The sequence below is a fragment of the Chionomys nivalis genome, chromosome X, assembly GCF_950005125.1.
Source record: "Chionomys nivalis chromosome X, mChiNiv1.1, whole genome shotgun sequence".
NCBI lineage: Eukaryota > Metazoa > Chordata > Mammalia > Rodentia > Cricetidae > Chionomys > Chionomys nivalis.
In genome coordinates this window covers 99,531,144-99,549,983 of record NC_080112.1, presented here as the reverse complement: position 1 = coordinate 99,549,983, position 18,840 = coordinate 99,531,144, and the positions used below count along the sequence as shown (strand labels likewise).

The following is an 18,840-nucleotide window of genomic DNA, read 5'->3' as shown; positions in this document are numbered from 1 at the left end:
TGAGATCCCAGTGGTTTTTCTGATAGGAGAAAAGGGCAAGAGACATGACTTTAGTTGCAACAAAAAGACACTGAGGTTTTCTTGCAGCTCAGGAATTTATTAATGAGGGGGTTGGGCCATTGGGTGTTTATATGGTTGGCCCCTGCAGTTGGATCCTGGCTGTTTGTGAGGAAGAAGGCTGCTTGTAATGATGTTATTCTGGGAGTACGATGAGCCTCTCTTCAGATTCCTCATGCCAGGATTCAGGACCAGCATTATCAGATAGGTTTTTCTTCATTTTTTTCAGCATTTGGTGGAGAGAAGATATTTTTTAGGATCTCAGCATAGTATGGACTAAATACATGCTGGTTGTAATGCATCAGACTGACAAACTTCCACCCTAGTTGTGCCAACTCTGGCTCAATGAAAAGAAGTCCTCCTGGGAAGTCTAGAAGAGATTCCCGCATTCCATGAATCAAACAGCATTTAAGAAACAAATGTATCCGTTGTTCTGTTAAAGAGAACAAAATGAAAAGTAGAAAGAAGGGGTTTCAGAATAAACTTAACATTCACTGTCTGCTCACAAAAATTTTACATTTTTTTCACTATGGAGGTTTGAATAAGAATGGCCCCCATAGGCTCATATATTTGAATACTTAGTTACCAGGATTAGAAGGACTATGAGGTGTGGCCTTGTTGGAGCAGGAATGTTACTGGGGATGGGCTTTGAAGTTTCAAAAGTCCATGCCATGTCCAGTCTCTGCCTCTCTTTGCTTACAGATCATTATGTAGTTCTCAGCTACTTCCCCAGCACCACTCCTGCCTACCACCATGTTCCCTGCCATGGTGATAATGGACTAAGCCTCTGAAACTGTAAGAAAGCCTCAATTAAATGTTTTCTTTTATATGAATTCCCTTGGTTATGGTATTGCTGCACAGCAGTAGAACAATGACTAAAACACAAGCTGGTCCTGGAAAATGGGTCATTGCTATGCCAGGCCTAACCATGCTGCTTGTGGGTAGAATATAGACTTTGGGGCTTTGCATTAAGAAAGCAGTTGAACCCATGTCATGAGAGGGAACCCACCCCTGACACTGACTAGAGCACCAGAATCCATAGGCTGGATAGCTTGGAGACCTAGCATAGAACCAAACATGACTGGAGGAAAAAAATGTCATGGTAATAATGCCTATCAATATTCTGCTATACTCAGAGATTGGTGCCTAGCCCAATTGTCATCAGAGAGGCTTCATCCAGTAACTGATGGAAACAGATGCAAACCCACAGTCAAATATTAGACTGAGTTCAGGGAATCCTGCAGAAGAAAGAGAGGAAGGATTGTAGGAGCCAGAAGGGTCAAGGACACCACAAGAAAACTCACAGAATCAATTAACCTGGACTCACAGGGGCTCACAGAGACTGAACCAACAGCCAGAGAGCCTGCATGGAACTGACCCAGACTCTGTATGTATGCTATAGTTGTGTAGCTTGGTCTTCTTGTTGGATTCCTAACAGTGGGAGCAGAGCTGTCTCTGACTCTTTTGCCTGCTTTTGGGACCCTTTCCTCACACTGGGTTGCCTTGCCCATGAGGTGGTGCTTAGTCTTACGGCAACTTTCTATGCCATGTTTTGTTAATATCCATGGGAGACCTACCCTTTCCTAAACAGAGATGGAGGAGGAGTAAATGGGGGGACAGAGGGGAGAATGGGGAAGAATAGAGAGGAGAGGAGAGAGGTGGAAATGCAGTCAGGACATAAAAATAAAGCAGTTGGACATTTTAAGCAGGGCTTAGTGGCTCATACTGGTAAAAGTGTGGAAGACGGAGTTGTTGAGATCAATTTGGACTATGATGGCCCAGCTCAAGAGGTTTCATAGGAGAAGAATAATAATTAGTAAGTGGACTAGAGATGATTTTGTGATATATTGGTTTAAAAAAAAAGTGGCTTCTTTTTGTCCTTGTCCTAAAAATCTGGCTGAAGATAAAATGAAGTTTTGGATTAATGTCATTGGCAGAAGAGATTTCAAGACAACCTAGTATTGACTCTGTTGTGTGGTTATTAATGGTCACTCTTGTGCAGGTCTATAATGAAAAGGAGCAAACTGATCAAGAAAAAATATGAGCTGTATAGTTTGTGGAGAAAAAGAACATCATGAATGTAATGAAGCTAAGGTCAATACTGAGCTAAAATATTTCAAGAAAAGCCTGATGCTCAATGAAATAAAAGGAGTGGTGACCTCAGGGTAAGACCCTGCTCAGCTAAGCTTCCAACTTGTGAAAAGGAATAAAAGGAAAAATTAAACAGTGAAGAATTCATCAAAACCAGAAATCTGATGCAAATGTAATTATAGGAGGGGACCTTGTTCCAGCTCCAGCAAGCTGCAGAACTTGGAGGTTTCAAGAAAAGGGCTCTGGAGTCTCCCTCCCCAGCTAAGGAAAGCCACCGAGGCCAGCTGTGTAGCAGGAAATCCCCTGAATGGAGGTCCAGAGAGGCTACTGTGTGAGGCAGTGAAGATGAAGCCTGGGTGATGTTGGAGATGCCAGAGTAATGGGATACCTACCAAGGAAGGCTGCAGATTGGACGTGAAACCAGCCCAAGAGAGAGAAGCATACTGTAGTCATCAAAATTAAAAGGAGTTGAAGTTCTGAAAAGTACATTGACATCAGATGTGGAGAAGCAAACGTTGGAGTTTTCCCTGCTGGGTTTTGAATTTGCTTTGGACCAGTATTTGCTCACTATACTCCCTTTCCACACTTTTGGAGAATTAATGTATATTCTGTGGTATTATATGTTGGAAGTATGTGATACTTAATTTTAATTTTACAAAAGATTACAGTTAAAGGATTGTCACAAGTCCCTGAAAATTTGAACTCTGGACTTTTTAGACAGTGTTGAGACTGTGATAGGCTATGGGAACTTTGAAGATGGACTGAATAATTTTTTTGCCTTATGATATGGCTATATAAACCTGTCTGGGCCAGGGAGTGGAATATGGTGGTTTGAATAAGATGATGCCCATGGGCACATATGTTTGAATGCTTAGTCACCAAGGAGGGAAACTTTTTGGCAGGATTAGAAGGATTTGGAGGAATGGCTTTGTAGAACGAGAGTTTAACTTCTACCTGGCATATTACTGTTATTTCTTACCACTTGGGGGACTCTTACCAATGATGGTACGAATGCAGTTCTCCTTCTTGGCAATGTTTCGAAGTTGGCCTACAAGTGATGCCCTGTTTTCACTGCTCAGAACAGTGAGGCCAGTGTCCTTGAGCCCCTGATGGATTTCTTGAGATATCTGATCGCTGACGCTGAGCATAGACTCTTCTGGCCTGGAGAATGAAAGAAAATAGAGTATTCTAGATATAAGGGCCAAACCCTATTATGCCCCATCCTAGAAGTAGGCATACCCAAGAAGAATTGTGACCCTCTCACCATCAATAGACAACATGAATCAATGAACACATATAAGAGTTTTGTTATTATCTTTAAGGTACCAAATTATTCATGTATTACTATATGCCAACTTTAAATGGAACAATATATATTGGGCAAGGGTTTGGTTATATCCTGAACATTAAAATATTGTTCTTAGATATTTTACATAGTATTCTCTCCTACTTTACAAAAATGCAAGTAAACTAATAAAATTACATTTCTAGTTCCTCTTTCTACTCTGATATAGAATCTCTGCATGCATGGAACTGGCAATCAATATTTATGACTAAATGATCAATTTCTGGGTATAAATTACAAAAATCCACTGCCCCCTGATGAAATACATAGTGTCTTGCCGACAGAAAACATAATAATGAATATTTTAACAAAGTAACCACTTTATCCTCCTTCTGGGTAGTAAATTGTTATTCTTCTCTATGTCAAACCTAAAATACCAACAATCTTTTTGGCTCTGGTTCCCAGAGGGCCTTTTATGTGAAGAATAATGGAATGTTGTATTGCCTGTCTACGGCCTAAATGGCACTGTAAAAACGTGAAAGAGCTGGGAAGCTCACTTGGAAACATGCCTGCCACACAAAAATGAGAACCTGAGCTTGGTTCCACAGTACTCACACAAAAAGCCAAATGTGATGGTGTATGACTGTCATCACAGCACTATGGAGGCATAGACAGGTTTCTCCCTGGAACTTGCTGGCCAGCCAGCCTAACCTAATTAGTTAGCTTCAAGTTCAATGAGAGACCGTGTTTTAAAAAATAAGGTGGAAAACGAGAGAAAAATCCTTGCAGTTACCTCTGGCCTTGACATGTGCACACATTTGCACAAACAAATGACTGTGTACATACATGTGCATACACACACACACATGCAAATGGAAAGATACATAAAACATACTTGGAGCTAAATTCTTTTGTTAAAGCCTTGGACAAACAAATGACCGTGTACGTACATGTGCATACACACACACAGACACGCAAATGGAAAGATTGATAAAACATACTTGGAGCTAAATTCTTTTGTTAGATCCGTGGTTATGCTTTTCAGTTTTTCCACAAATTCTGGTGAACTGAATAAAACACCACAACAGAAACTCCTTGCAACAAGTAAAACGGATGCAAGAATCGTCAAGTGGTGTAATTTGGACCTCATGGCCTGTAATCGCGCCTTATCCATCAGCATAGTCTGGTTAGGCAAGAAAGAACAGGCTGTTAGGAGGGCCGCAGTGGTGCTTCTGAGTAAGAGGTAACGAGATAATGCCTCGACACACATTCCTACCTCAGGGAACTCTTCATTCCCATGGTCCCTAAGAACGAGGTTTAGATAGCCTTGGTATAACACTGTTGTAAGACTAGGCGGGTCTGGGTCAGTGGTTGAAAATGGAAATAAACTTATGCCAAAAGAGGAGCTCGGCGAGACAGATGTGCTTGGCAGTGGTTTGGTGACATCTGTGGCAGCTCTAGTCATCCATTTGATGGTGCAATCAAGGAGATCTATGGAAGAGAAGGGGAAGAATATGTTTAAACTGTGAAGCTTAAAGTTGGAGACTTCAAGCTAGTCCCTTGGTGAAGAAAAGAGCAATTTTAAAAGCTATAAAGGAACAGGGTATTTCCTTCCAGAATAGTCCTCACCATATAAGACGGTGCCATGCAGGTATTGGGTTGGGAACACACCACCAACTGGTGGACCCTGTTTCCCACAATACCAACATTTCAGGCAAGATCTGCAAACTAGTGCAATGCCAACATCTCCAATATGGGGGTAATCAATAACTTTCTGATAGAATCAGGGACCCACTCCATAGGAGGGAGTTCATGCCTGGCTTTGTAAGTCTGGCAAAGACCCATGTCTGAAGAGTTCATAGTCCCTAGGAATGAGCCTATTGCTTCATTTTTCTAACTAGAAATGTTGTCAAACTACCGCTAAATATTTATATCCATACTCATGTGTTGTTCTCAGACTTGATCAGAGATGCTTCTTTTTGCAGCAAACAGCAATTAGTGCAATGACTTGTGACTGGACAAAGTGCTAAGAATAAGTAACTATTGTACAGTCAGCTCTAAACAGAACATCCATTGCATCCCTTCCAAGGCTCAGGGAACACCATAGAATAGAAGGCAGAGAGAGTAGAAACTAGGGATGACAGAGAGGAGGGCAGTGAATTGTTATGTTCTGGACATGACATGGCTTTTGCAATCACGATCTAATGCACCTGAGACAGTTAAGTATCCTGAGTCTGAACAAGACTGCGTCTGTCAAAACCCAGTCATGGGTAAGGAAGGGGCTCATGGGTCTGTGCCATCCTTCAGGAACTACCTGGAGGTGGCTTCCAAGAGAGGGAGAGTCATTTAGTGATGTACCACCAAGTGAGTTGTTCCTACTCCAGTGGATGTATCCATACACACAGGATGACATGAATAATTTTCCAACTCAGGTGGTCATAAAACAAAAAGACAGGAAAGCAGGACAGGGGATCCTTTAAAGGGGGAATTGTGGGGGTGGGAGAGCACAAAAAAGGCTAGGGTTGGGAGTGATCAGATTGTACCATGTACATGTATGACACTGTCAAAGATTAAACTTAATTTTTAAAATGAATTGTATAGGTCTTTCTGTCTTAGAAAATTTTGCTTTTCTTCACTCCTGATCCAAGAAATAAACTTTCTACTCAAAAGTAAAAAAATCATTGTAAAAAAAGATAAAGAAAATCAAAGACTAATTTCCCCCCTCTAGTTAAATTATAAACATACTGGGCTGCTTGTCAAGGAGTTCCTGGAATTTAGCTCGTTCATATTGGACAGAATGTTCTTGCAAGTATGGCTGAATGTTCTTGATCGTATAGTTCATCATGTCCATTTTCATCAGACCAAGAACATGGAAGATGCCCCTGTCACAGATAAAAACAGAATATTTAAATTTTGAACAGAAAACTAGTGTTTGGGAGTGGAGTTCAAGGAAGAAATAATAAAGTCCCAGTATTTAGAACAAGAACGGGCCTGTAAAGTACTTACTTCAATCACAGACTGCTAGTGTTGGAACATGCACTCCAAAAAAGTATTTAATTGCTTTGAGTAGGGACCTAATGACAGGTATTTATGTCAGGAGGGCTAAGTGGATTGAATTATAAAAGAAGGAGAGGCGCCGGGCGGTGGTGGCGCACGCCTTTAATCCCAGCACTCAGGAGGCAGAGGCAGGTGGATCTCTGTGAGTTCGAGGCCAGCATAGACTAGAAGAGCTAGTTCCAGGACAGGAACCAAAAAAAAAAAAAAAATCTAGTGATCTAGTGTTGCTCTGTTTAACCAAGTAATGGTTTCCATCATATTATAATGCATGAAGAATGTCCTCACCAGATGCAGTTACTTCGTATTAGATGTTCAATCCTCCTAAGAAATAAATCTATGCATTTTAGAAATTGCTGAAATGTGAGTACTTTGCTACAGAACAACAGATAAGGAATAAAAGTAATACTGAAAATTAGGACTGTTAATCTATACAATACCTGAAAATGTGGGAAATGGGTAGAATCTGAAAGAGCTTGGAGAAACAGGCTATAAAAAAAGGTTTGTTCATGTGAACAGGGTATCAAGAATGACGCAGATGAGGGAGAATATCTGTAGTATGTCAGATACTCTTGGACACTACCAAAGTATTTATGATCAAAATGTTGGTAGAAATAGATAGTAAAGGTGAATATAATGAAGCTTCAAGTGAAAATGAAGAGTCTTACTGGAAACCAGAAAGGTTTATCTCATGGGAAAGTAGAGTAAAAGTCATCTTGATATGAACTAGCAAATACCTTGAATTAATTGTGTCCAAAGTCAAAGTGTTTTAGAGAAGGCAAGTTATAAGATATTAGGGAAATTAAATTATGAGATATTAGGGAAATTAAATTTCTCAGCACAATACTGAAGGAGTTACATGGCTACTTTAAATCATGTACTGAAATACAAAAAAGAAACAATGATTCAAAGATGAGGGTCCTAACTGACACGTGAGGAGAGCAGAATAACTTGGAAAATTAAAGCCTAGCAATGTAAATAGTAAAAAGCCATCAAGAACAAACCAAATGAAACCAAGTGGATTGCTTCTATTGGTTAATGATTAAAAGGTTGCTTTTGGCCAATGGCTTAACAGAATATAGCCAGGTTGGAAAAGATATATACAGAGTGTAGGTGGAGTCAAAGAGACACCATGTAGCTACTAGAGGGGAAAATACGAACTGCCAAATGGAACTTTGCCAGTAGGCCACAAGCCTTGTGGTAAAATATAAAATAATGAAAATGGGTAAAATTAAGATGTAAGAGCTAGCCAATAAGAAGCTAGAACTAATAGGCCAAGCAGTGATTTAATTAATATAGTTTCTGTGTGGTTATTTCAGGGCTGATGAGCCAGGAACAAACAAGTGGCCTCCTACTACAACCAAGTGATTCTTTCTGTAAAGTGATTAGTATGGATCAAAAGAACTAGTGTGCTGTTTATGAAGGCAAAGGGAAATATCCCCAATGAACTTCAAAGATCTTCAAGGGAAGTAAGGACCTTTAGTGTAAGATTATAAACATACCCAAAGAATGTCACAATTGCTTCAAGAATACTTAGAGACTCTGCTCCCTGAATTTCTGTATATTGTCCCTCAGCAAACAACACACCAGTGCAAAAAAAGCTGAAGTGTAACTTGGATTCGAGTGTAACACCAATCAAAAGTCTGGAGAAGACAATGGTAAGTAAGCCTTAGCAGCACCCTTGTGGGACTAATTTTACAAGCATAAGAATATGAGCTTTGAAACAATAGCATCCTCTGCCTCGACATATATATATATATTCTGGGAGCCTGGGCAGAAATCTGCCATAGAGGTAGAATTGACAAAGAGTACCACATATGGCAATGTCTAGTGGAGCTGAAGTGAAGCGTCCAAGACTCCAGCACTGTATAACTTCCCAGTACAGAAAGCTGCAGATAAGAGACTTGAATTCATAATAATTTCTTATACAAGATGGGCCCAGTAAAACTATGGAGGTTGGGCTGCCCAAGACTATTCCAATATTATTTAAAAAACATTTTTTATCAAATAGATAAAGAAAAATGCACCATCCAGGGACCAAAGGCCAGGGCGTAAATTGATAGCAGAGCTAAAAACAGGCACCTTTCAACAACCAGTCTAGAGGTCTTTGCACTGTAGCTATTGGCTATGTTCGGAACAGGGCAGAGAAAAAAGGAAAACCACCAAGGCACTAACAATTATCTATGAGTGGTCGCAATGTGGGTGATTAATTTTCAACTCAAAAATAAGTCATTTTTTCCTCCTAGTCCTTCTAGCTGTGAAACATTAAGAGTCTTCACTTCCATTTCTGCACAGAGTTTAGGCTGGGAGAAACAGAACGACATTTGAGATGGGATGGGTGGAAATCTATAGAACTAGTACTATACTTAAATGTCTTAAGAGAATCACATTAAATTTTCATGTAATGGACAGGATCCAAATAACCATTTTAAATGGCATCAAAATAAACCAGAGATACTGTAAAAAGACAAGGAATAAAATGATGTAAGTCAGTAGTGCGTCTCAGCTTGGGACATAGAAGATGCTTTGTACACCGCATAACAGTTAAGACTGGTCAAAGTGCTAAGAATAAGTGATTGGTTAGTGCCCAGACATGAATAGGACATGTATATCATGCCCTCCATGGTCCAGCAGACATCACAGAAGAGAGAGCAGAAAGATTCTAAAAGCCGAAGGGTGAGGAAGAGTGCTAGGAAATGCTGCTGACTTCTGGATTTCGCAAATCCATTGCAATCGTGAACACATGGCAGTAGCAGCTACCTTCACACACCCTGCATGAAATCAGACACACATGTCAGAAGAGGAATAACTGGGAAGAAGGGGCTCAGCAGGATTGGAAGAGGGATGATAAAGGATAATATGTATGAAGCTGTCAGCAGATAATGAGAAAGAGAAGCTGGAGAGATTCCTCAGTTGTTAAGGGCACTTGTTGCTCTTGCAGAAGGCTGGATTAATTCCTAGTAGTCACATAGTGGGTCACAAACACCCATACTCCAGTTCCAGAGGATCCAACATCCTGTTCTGGTCATGGCAAGTACTACATGGTGCACATACATACATTTTGACAGGCAAAATGTTTATGCACATAAAATAAAATAAATAATTTGATAAAAATGAAAAAGTAGAAGTAGAAAATAAAAAAGTGAAAAAATATTAATCAGGTCTTCCACACAGGAGGACAACAATTAAGAACAGAGGTCTATCATAAATAATATCTGGCTCACAGTTTTCTTTCACGGTACGTAAGGCAGATTTCAGGAGCAGCGTGTGCTATGGTTTGAAAATAGCTTGCTGATCCAAAACTAGTAAACTTTAAACCCAACTGTGAGATACTGAGAGGGTGGAAAACTTAATCCAACTACAGAGTTTATGGATGAAGCCTTTAGACTGTCATCAGGATTACACAAGAATGGCAGGCTAGAACTCATGGGATTGAAAATTAGACACACCCACACAGGCTCTTTCTTTCATCATGGGGTTCTCTGCACCACCTCGAGACTCCATCAGCAAGAATGCTTTCACTGGACACAGCTCCTCAACCTTAAACTTCTAAGATGGGAACCAAAATATTTCTTCTCTTTATTGTTAACCCATGCTGCGATAGCACGTTATTAACAACAGAAAACAGATAAAACAACATGACTAGATTCTTGCCTCAGCAACTCTACTGGATCTTTTATGCTCTCTAGGTTCTGTACGGCTTCATCCCGAACTGGTGCGCACAGGAGGGCCATCAAGTTGAGAATATAGTTCGAGAGATGAGGGACATTCAGGGCCCCATGCTCTGTTTCTTGCTTTAGAAGATTGATATCCAGTGCTTTTTCAATCTCATTTCTTAGACGATTCTGACGTGGTAATAGCAGTGACACCAAAATCTGCAACAAAAGAAAATCAAAAGAGCCATCCATATTCTGCTTAGACTCCTAAACGTACACCCAGGCTAAAAGCATGTCAAACTTTGTCTTCTCTGGGTCAAATTTCACAGACAGTTATTTGTGTCTGTGTGGGGGATGATTATAATTCTAGGCTTCACATATACCATTTATAGCAGTAGTGATTATTCTTAAAGCAGAATGACATAAAAAAACATAAATAAAAATAAGAGTAGGGCAACAAGTAAGTTCAGGTTACAGCAACATATGCACCTCCACAAAATGATAACCCATTCTGAGCAGACGTTAAGAGCATTTTTAGATTATTTTGCTCCAAAGAGCAAGAGTGAAATAAGCAAGGTAATCTTAAAAATTCACTTGAAATAACTTTCTGACTCAAAATGTAAATTCCTTGTGGACAAGAGCTTGCATTATTTTCTGTGCTTCTGGAACACTTAAAACTTAGTGGAAGTTTAGTGAAAATATGTTTTATTGACTGATACATTATGTTATTAAAGTAATAAATACCCTAACCCTCAAGCTATGTCTTATACAAATAAAATTGGAGTTAATTTATCTCATATTTGTTCATAAAGTAAGCTACTTAGGACATTAATAATATTAATAATCCAAGGTCTAAGGTCTGGAAACTTTGCATCAACAGAGAGAGGGATGGCTACTTACCTGTCTGATGTTGCTTATAAGTTCAAGAGCACAAGAAAAGTCAGGGGGAGTCTTTGACAGCTGATTTTTCAAGTCGTCCCAAAACGCATTGTACATAGTCTCCACAAAGTTGCTTTCCAGGCCACTGAGAAAGTTAAATGTGCAAAATAATCTTTACCTCAAAACTTGATCAGGATGACAATCCCTCAAAGAACATTTGAAATCATGAAAAACCATTCAACGGATAGGCCAGAGAGGAGCTACGTTTAGATTTGAGAAGTGCCGAATAAACTTCAGTTAGTCTCAGATTTAAAAAATAAAACCACAGAAAATCACAGGTTATCACAGGAAGATACCAGAGTGCAAGTCAGTCTCTGTCTCCCCACCCATACCCCACTCCTTTCTTCTTTCCCTCTCTCTCTCCTTTTCCCTCCTTCTAGAATCTCCTTGTGTATCTCTGTCTCTATCTGCCCCTCTCAACAATACTCTCTCCCTTTCTCTCTTCTCTGTCTTCTTCCTCTCCTCTGTCTTTTCTCTCTCTCTCTCCCTCTCTCTCTCTCTCTCTCTCTCTCTCTCTCTCTCTCTCTCACACACACACACACACACACAAAAAAAAAAAACCCTGCTCTTCTTCTCTCCTTTCTCCCTGTCTACCTCTTCCTTCAGAAGAACCATAAAATAAAATTTGATTCAGGCTTAATCTTAAGTGTCTCTGGAATCCATCCTAGCCAAACATCATCTCACATCTGTCCATTTACAATGGTGTATAAAGTGAACATCTTCCCCCAGAATGTGACACATCCTTGCTAAAAATCAATGGTTTTTCCCAAGATTCAACTCCACTTATCATGTCTTGTTCATCTAATGTCTTTCAAGAGCTCCATAACAGACTCCAGATATATAATCTCAGTGACTCAGCATGCTGCTACTCTATCAGCTCTCCCTAACACTGAGTCCTTCTTCTCCTAACGCCTTACACTGAAGCAACAGTAATCTGTTTAGAGTGAGCAGTAATTATTTTCTACCTCTCTATGCCTTAAGATGTCTAAAGAGACATCTTTAGAGTACTTTTCACAAAAGATCAGCTAAAATGTACTTATTCATCCTCTTGGGAGTCAACTCAAATTTTATGATTTCAAGACAGTCTTTTTTCCCCAATAGTCACCCAGACAGCTGCATACTAACAAAGAACTCCATTCATTAGCTAAGACAGATCCATCCTCTACGCACTAGCTCTTGGGTTATCTGTTCTATATGAGCTTCTCAACGGCAAAGAAATCTTACTTACCTGTGTGTCCTAAGCATTCAGCACTCTACTTTCCACCTAGTAACTACTCAATAAATGTTTGGTAAATGAATGAATGGCAATGGTGTTTCCATTAATTACTGGAATGTAAATCCAGAAAATAAAGAGAACTCAAATTCTAGGGACTATGAACTGAACAAAGAAAATTCTAGGCTACATGTGTTTTGGTAAAAACTCCATTCATGGAAGGTGTACTTAGCATGTTTCACTATTAGCAACAATCAGAATAAATCCAAGATACATGAGAATCCCAAGAACCAAGATAGAGCATGGTGCTTTAGTAACAGAATCCCTAAAGTGGCAAAATAACAGAGGCATTAAGATGAGAAGTTTAAAAAGCTATAAAGTAACATTTATGGCAAAAATGAATTCTTTTGACTCTTTCTACTTACACTGTGTGTGTATGTATGTGTATGTGTGTGCATACACACAAATGAGCATGCACATGTACCCCATACAAAGTGTCACAGAATCTGTGTGGAGGTAAGAGATTAAATTGTATGAGTTGGTTCTCTCCTTCCCCCATGTGAATTCCAGGGATCAAACAGATTATCAGGGTCAATGGTGAGCACCTTTGCTTTCTAAGTCATTTTCCAGTCCACATTTAGTGACTAATGATCCATTAAAGGCATTCAATCTATACTTATTGAATGGCTCAGTCCAAAATGGTGATCCTGCCTCCAGGAATCTCAGAATGAGACTGAGAGTGAGAGCTGTCTCCTCTCATTTTATTTTCCTCTCTAGTGCTGGGATTAAAGGCATGCACCGTCTGGTTTCTATGGCAACTAGTGTGACTACTGGGATTAAAGGTGTGTGTCACCACTACCTAGTCCAAAAGGCTGACCATTGGGGTTGTTTTGTTCTCTGATCTTCAGGCAAGCTTCATTTATTAAAATACAAATGAATGCCACTACATGCATCCACTGAATGTGCAGAAAATTAAGAGGAGCTTCTAGCAGCTATAACCTCCAAGTCTATCTGTAAGAATCTGAAATTCTTTACTAAAAACCAAGAATTCACATTCTGACAATTACATTGATTTATTTGGTATTTAGATATAATTTGATATTCTGACACTTTGTGTGTCTGTTTATGTGCGACTGTGATGTGTGTACAGTCTATGGGCTCCTTTGAGGATTCACATATAGAGGCTGGAGAAGAATATGATGCCTTATTCTGTCATTCTGCCCCTTATTTCCTTGAGACAGCCTCTTACTGAACCTGAAGCCAGGGTGGCAGCTAGCAAGGCCTAAAGATCCATTTGTTTCTGCCCTACATATTGCTTGGGTTACAGGGCAAGAGTGCACAATACCACGTCATATGTTTTACATGGGTTCTGGGGATTTGAATTTAGGTCCTCATGTTTGGGCAGTAACTGGTCCTAGCTACTGGGCCATCTCTTCATCCTCACTACTAAACTTTTTTTCTTTTCTTTTCTTTTCTTTCTTTTTTTTCAAGACAGTGTTTCTCTGTGTAATCATGGCTGTCCTGGATCTCTTTTTGTAGACCAGGCTGGCCTCAAACTCAGAGATTCACATGTCTCTGCCTTCCAAGTGCTAAGATTAAAGATGTGCGCCGCCACCTAGCAGAAAGTTTTTAAATTAGATGATATGGATTATTCTGCTATTTCATTTGATGCTATTTGAGACAGACTTAATCAAGCACTGCATGTTTTAATAGAAAAAAATCAAACATGACAAAAATAATCTAACCTATGTAAGCATGCCAAGATGAGTAAATAAATAAGAATATTTACCTGCTTTCAGAAAAATCATTCTTTTTTTCCACGACATCTTGGTTTACCATGATTTCATGTGAAATATTCAATTTGGAAACTTCATTACCTGACTTTCTATCTTCAGTAGAAAGGTCTACAGGCTGGCTCGCTGGAAGAAAAGCACAGTAGTCATCAAAAGAAGAGACCACACAAATTTTCTATTAGAGAACTATACACATAGATAAAATCATACTAAGAAGGTGTGTAGTAGAAAATTGAACATAATAAAACACATTGGTTGGATTTGACATGCATCTACGTAATATTCCAGGCAACAGACAGAGAATAAACAAAGTCTCTAAAATTGATCACAATAGGGATAAAGCAAACCTTAAAAATACAACAGTTAATGGTGATGAATGTAGAGATCCATGGCTACGCAAGACACTGAGAATAAATGACAGTTGAGGACTTAAACAAGACATATATATCATACCCTCTAAGGCTCAGAATCCATTGAGGAAGAAGGCCAAGGGAATGTGTAAGAACTAAAGATAGGGTGAGAGCTTTGAAATATCATCCTCACATTTGATATAGCCATTGCAAACAGGAACTCACAGTAACTAGGTGCCTTAGTTCCTGATCTATTGCTGTGAAGAGACAATACAATCAAAGCAACTCTTACAATAAAGCATTTAGTTTGGGGCTTGTTTATAGTTTTAGAGGGTTATTAGTCCATGATGTTCATGGCTGGAAGTAGACAGGCATGATGCTGGAGCAATAGCTGAGAGATTTATATCCTGATCTATATAGAGAAAGACATACAGATATACACAGAGAGAGAGAGAGAGAGAGAGAGAGACAGAGACAGAAACAGAGACAGAGACAGAGAGACTGTAATGAGCTTTTGAAATGCCAAAGCCTGCTCCCAGGAACACATTTCCTCCAAAAAGATCACACCTACTCCAACAAGGCCACACCTCCTAATTCTTCCCAAACAGTTATAGTCCCTGGTGACTAAACATTCAGTGGCTCTCTGACATGCATTCTCATTCAAAATACCACAAGAAGACTAACAGAACTGGGCTGGAACAAGACTAGTTCTGTAAAGAACCTGTCATGAAAAGCAGATGGTGATTAATGTGGCCCTATCTTCTACTGATGACCAATTTAGCTAAATGTTTCTGTTAAAGGGAGAGTTGTTTTCACTTTTGTACCCACTGCTAAGCCCATCAATTCCAAGAGATAGTGTTCCAAACCTATGGTTATATAGATGGCCCTGGTTAAGCTCCATAGATCACAAAATAAATCAAATAAGAATAATATTGAAAAATCTTTTTAGAGAAGTAGGGGAGTAGGCAGGTAGTAAGGAGATGGAAAGGTAGGGGTATGAGGGTCACAGCACATGTATAAGTTTTCAAACAACAAATTTAATAATACTAATAGATAATTTATTAATTAAAAGTTCTAATATAAAAAAATTGAAAAAGAGAATCAAAGTAATTTCTTATATATTGACAGATTATATTCAAATAAAACAGAAATCAGCACCAACAGAAATTACACAAACACCTGGAGACTGAAAAATACACTCTTGACTGAATAGTAGGTTACTGAAGGAATCAGGATTTAATATTTTTCTTTTTTTTCTGAATAACCTCATAATTCATTGTGATCATATTCATCCCCAATTACCTTTTCCCTCTCCAGTTCCTACTGATCCCCCCTTTTTTCCCAACAGGTATCTCAGCATATCACAAAATGCCACCATGTTAGCCTCCCAATTTGTTCCTTCTACAGAGGCTATTCAACACCCCACCATGCCTTCTGAGACCTTGTGCCTCTGTGTTCTACCAGGCAGGTCCCATTTATTTCTCTTCCAGAGACTGGCCAACTAGAAGCTTCTTCCTTTCTGGTTATGTTAATAGTGCTCGGATGTGCTATACAGGCAGAGAAAAGGAAATTCTCAGTGGTCATCCCTGGTGAGAACCCTCTATGATATAATACCATCTTCGTTCCTGTAATAAAGTACCCCGACAATGGCAACTTAAGGGAGAAAGGGCTGTTTTGGATTAGACTTCCAGGGCGATGTAATTCATTGTGGTGGAAAATATGGCAGCAAGCAGGTAAGGAAGTGAACAGAAAACAGGGCTGTAGTGACACTATTAGGAAGGAGGTGTGGCTTTGTTTAAGTAGGTGTGGCTTTGTTGGAGGAAATGTGTCACTATGGGGGCGGGCTTTGAAGTCTTTTTCTCAAGCTTCATTTAGTGTGACTTCTTGCTGCCTCTGAGTCAAGATGTAAGACTCTCAGCTCCAGCCCCATTCCACTGTCATGCTCCCTATTGTGATGGCAGTAGACTGAACCTCTGAAAGTATAAGCGAGTCATCCCAACTAAATGTGTCCTCTGTAAGAGTTGCTGTGGTCATGATGTCCCTTCATAGCAATGAAAACCCTGAGTAAGACAGGGGCCATGCTATACTTCAAGGCCTTCCCTCAGCAATTCACTTCCTTGATTAAAACTCCCACTAAAGGGTACACAAACTTCCCAAACAGCAGCAACAGCAGGGGGGAGGGGAGGGTCAAGTGTCCAAATATGAGAACCTATACCAGATATTTTGTACTCAAAGAAGAACAAATATCTACCTGACAGTCAAGATACTTCCTATGGTACAACAATAACATGGCTGTTATGGAGCAAATCAATTGCTTTGCGATTGGAATTGGGGCCTGTTCCATAGGACAGAACTCATGCCTGGGATTATAAACCTGGTCAAAAGCCCAGTTAGGGAAGACACATGCCCAGTGGAATATCTGCTACAGTTATTTTGTTAAATGGATACTGTCAAGATGTCTTCTAAATATTTGTGCTTATACCCAACATAAGTGCTGCTCTAAGCATCTGTCAGAGAAGCGTATTTCTACAGGGAAAGGCAGGTAAGGCAGAGACTCAACTGTTCCAAAGGCAGAGAGTAAGTGAGAATTGCATGCTCAGCATTAAATGGGTCATCTTTATCACCCCCTCCAAGGACCAGAGAAGTGGATGTGGAAAGAATGAAGAGCCAGAGACTGGGAGGGGTACTGTGAAATACTATCTTCTAGATATGGTATGGCCATTGCAACCATGAACCCACAGTACTTACCTGCACAATATCCACACAAAATCAAGCCCATCAAGTTCCCTTAGTAGATGGGGGAGGAGCTCATAAGGTTCCACTCCAATCTGGCTGCCAAAGGGGTGGGGTACTTCTTTTCCACAGTGCTGTAAGCCACTGTTAATATCTACCCAAATATAGCTAAATAGCCCCACCCATCCTCATTCAAGCAGCTCTATTTAAATTTATGTAGTCATAAAAGTGAGCATGAAAGCAGGAGGGGAACTATTGGACGGAAGAGATGGATGAACACAAGGAGGGGGACAAGAAAAGAATAATAAGCTAATCTGATAAGATACACTGTATCCATGTATGAAATTATGCATAAAACCTCATATTTTATACATGCATGAAATTGTCCTAAATTTTTTTGTAAAAACCAGCAGTTTTTCTAGGTATCCCTAATGAATTTGGAGAGAATGAACTCATGAATGTAATCCCCTCAAAGTAGTCAGAAAAATGCCTTGCTTAATTAAGTGTAAGATCTCTCAAATGAGCATTCTAAGATGCTGAAAGTACAAATCGAATATGCTAAAAGCTGGAAAATCTTCTGTTCACGAATCAATAGATGCTGAAAACACAGTCCAGCTGGATTTGATGAGCTATTGATAACTGAGTATGTAGCTACTGATAACTGGAGAGAGGCTGACCTACCAGAGACAAAACAAACAAACAAACATCTCCATCTCCCAGAAGCTATCACCTTGTTTTTACCTCCCCCACCGGTGCTGAGAGTTTGTCTAGCTTGAGCTTGTACAGATCTTGAGCATGGTGTCACAATCACTGTGACCTCACAAGGGCAACTGCCCTGTTGTGTCTGCTATATATTTCCCCTGTCTTTAAGTGATTCCAACACTAATGAGGCTTCAAACACAGAAAACTATACTCTGTATCTAAAATTTAATTTTAATTTCACTTGACAATCAAGGCCCTAATCCCTGTATGTAAAGCTAAAAATAGAGTTCAGACAAGAAATGAATACAAAAGAGGACAGGCAGAGCAACATAGCAAAGCCTCACTGCAAAAGGCTTTTTCTCTACATCTCTTAAAGTCACCTCTGCCATGGATTTTTTTGTTAGATTTTTCAAGACTGGAGCTGGCTTTGTAGACCAGGCTGGCCTCGAACTCATAGAGCTCCATCCGCCTCTGCCTCCCTGGTGTTGAGCTTAAAGGCATGTGCCACCACAGCTGGTGGTTTCATGATCTTTTTAACCTGCCATAATAGCTTTCATTACCGACCCACCTGGAGAGGAGCCCGCTGAATTGGTATCATCTTTATGATTCTTGCTTGGTGCTTTAGGCTTTTGGATCTCATTTTCTGATTCACTGGAGTCATTCTTGGATGGAGTTTTCTTGGTCTTGGGCATATTGATGGTATCTAGAATGGAAAGGAAAAGAGGAAAATTTATGTAACATGGGTCTGCCTCAGTGACAAGGTCAGAGGAGCTCTTCAACTGCTGTCCTAGGCTTCGTGACTAAACTGTCATGGGGGAAAGTGCTTCTAGGACCTTCAAGAGAAAGAACCAGGGTTCTGAAACATACCTTAAGAACGAACAACTTGCGACTAGTGGAAGGTCCTTTAAGAAAATTAAAGATTAGCGTTAGCGTTAAACAAGCAAAAGTGAAAAGGACAAAACACCTT

General features: G+C 39.8%; 1 protein-coding gene across 1 annotated transcript; it reads right to left on the bottom strand.

Moving 5' to 3' along the window:
• Positions 1-257: 257 nt before the first annotated feature.
• On the bottom strand, positions 258-18,565 carry LOC130868538 (T-complex protein 11 X-linked protein 2-like). The gene is made up of 9 exons (XM_057760720.1): positions 18,442-18,565; positions 16,690-16,708; positions 11,044-11,167; positions 10,142-10,362; positions 6,179-6,315; positions 4,710-4,924; positions 4,435-4,616; positions 3,146-3,309; positions 258-490 (listed from the first exon to the last, which is right to left on the bottom strand). Exons 1-9 carry the CDS (start codon positions 18,563-18,565, stop codon positions 258-260), a joined length of 1,419 nt encoding a protein of 472 aa, XP_057616703.1.
• Positions 18,566-18,840: the final 275 nt, after the last annotated feature.

Excerpts from the sequence above, each read along its gene's own strand:
- LOC130868538 (XM_057760720.1), bottom strand. The coding sequence starts at position 18,565 with ATGCCCAAGACCAAGAAAACTCCATCCAAGAATGACTCCAGTGAATCA. Across the intron at positions 6,316-10,141 it reads GATCCAGTAGAGTTGCTGAG|GGGCATCTTCCATGTTCTTG; the intron begins GCAAGAATCTAG and ends TATCTGTGACAG. Across the intron at positions 3,310-4,434 it reads ACAAAAGAATTTAGCTCCAA|GCCAGAAGAGTCTATGCTCA; the intron begins GTATGTTTTATC and ends TTCATTCTCCAG.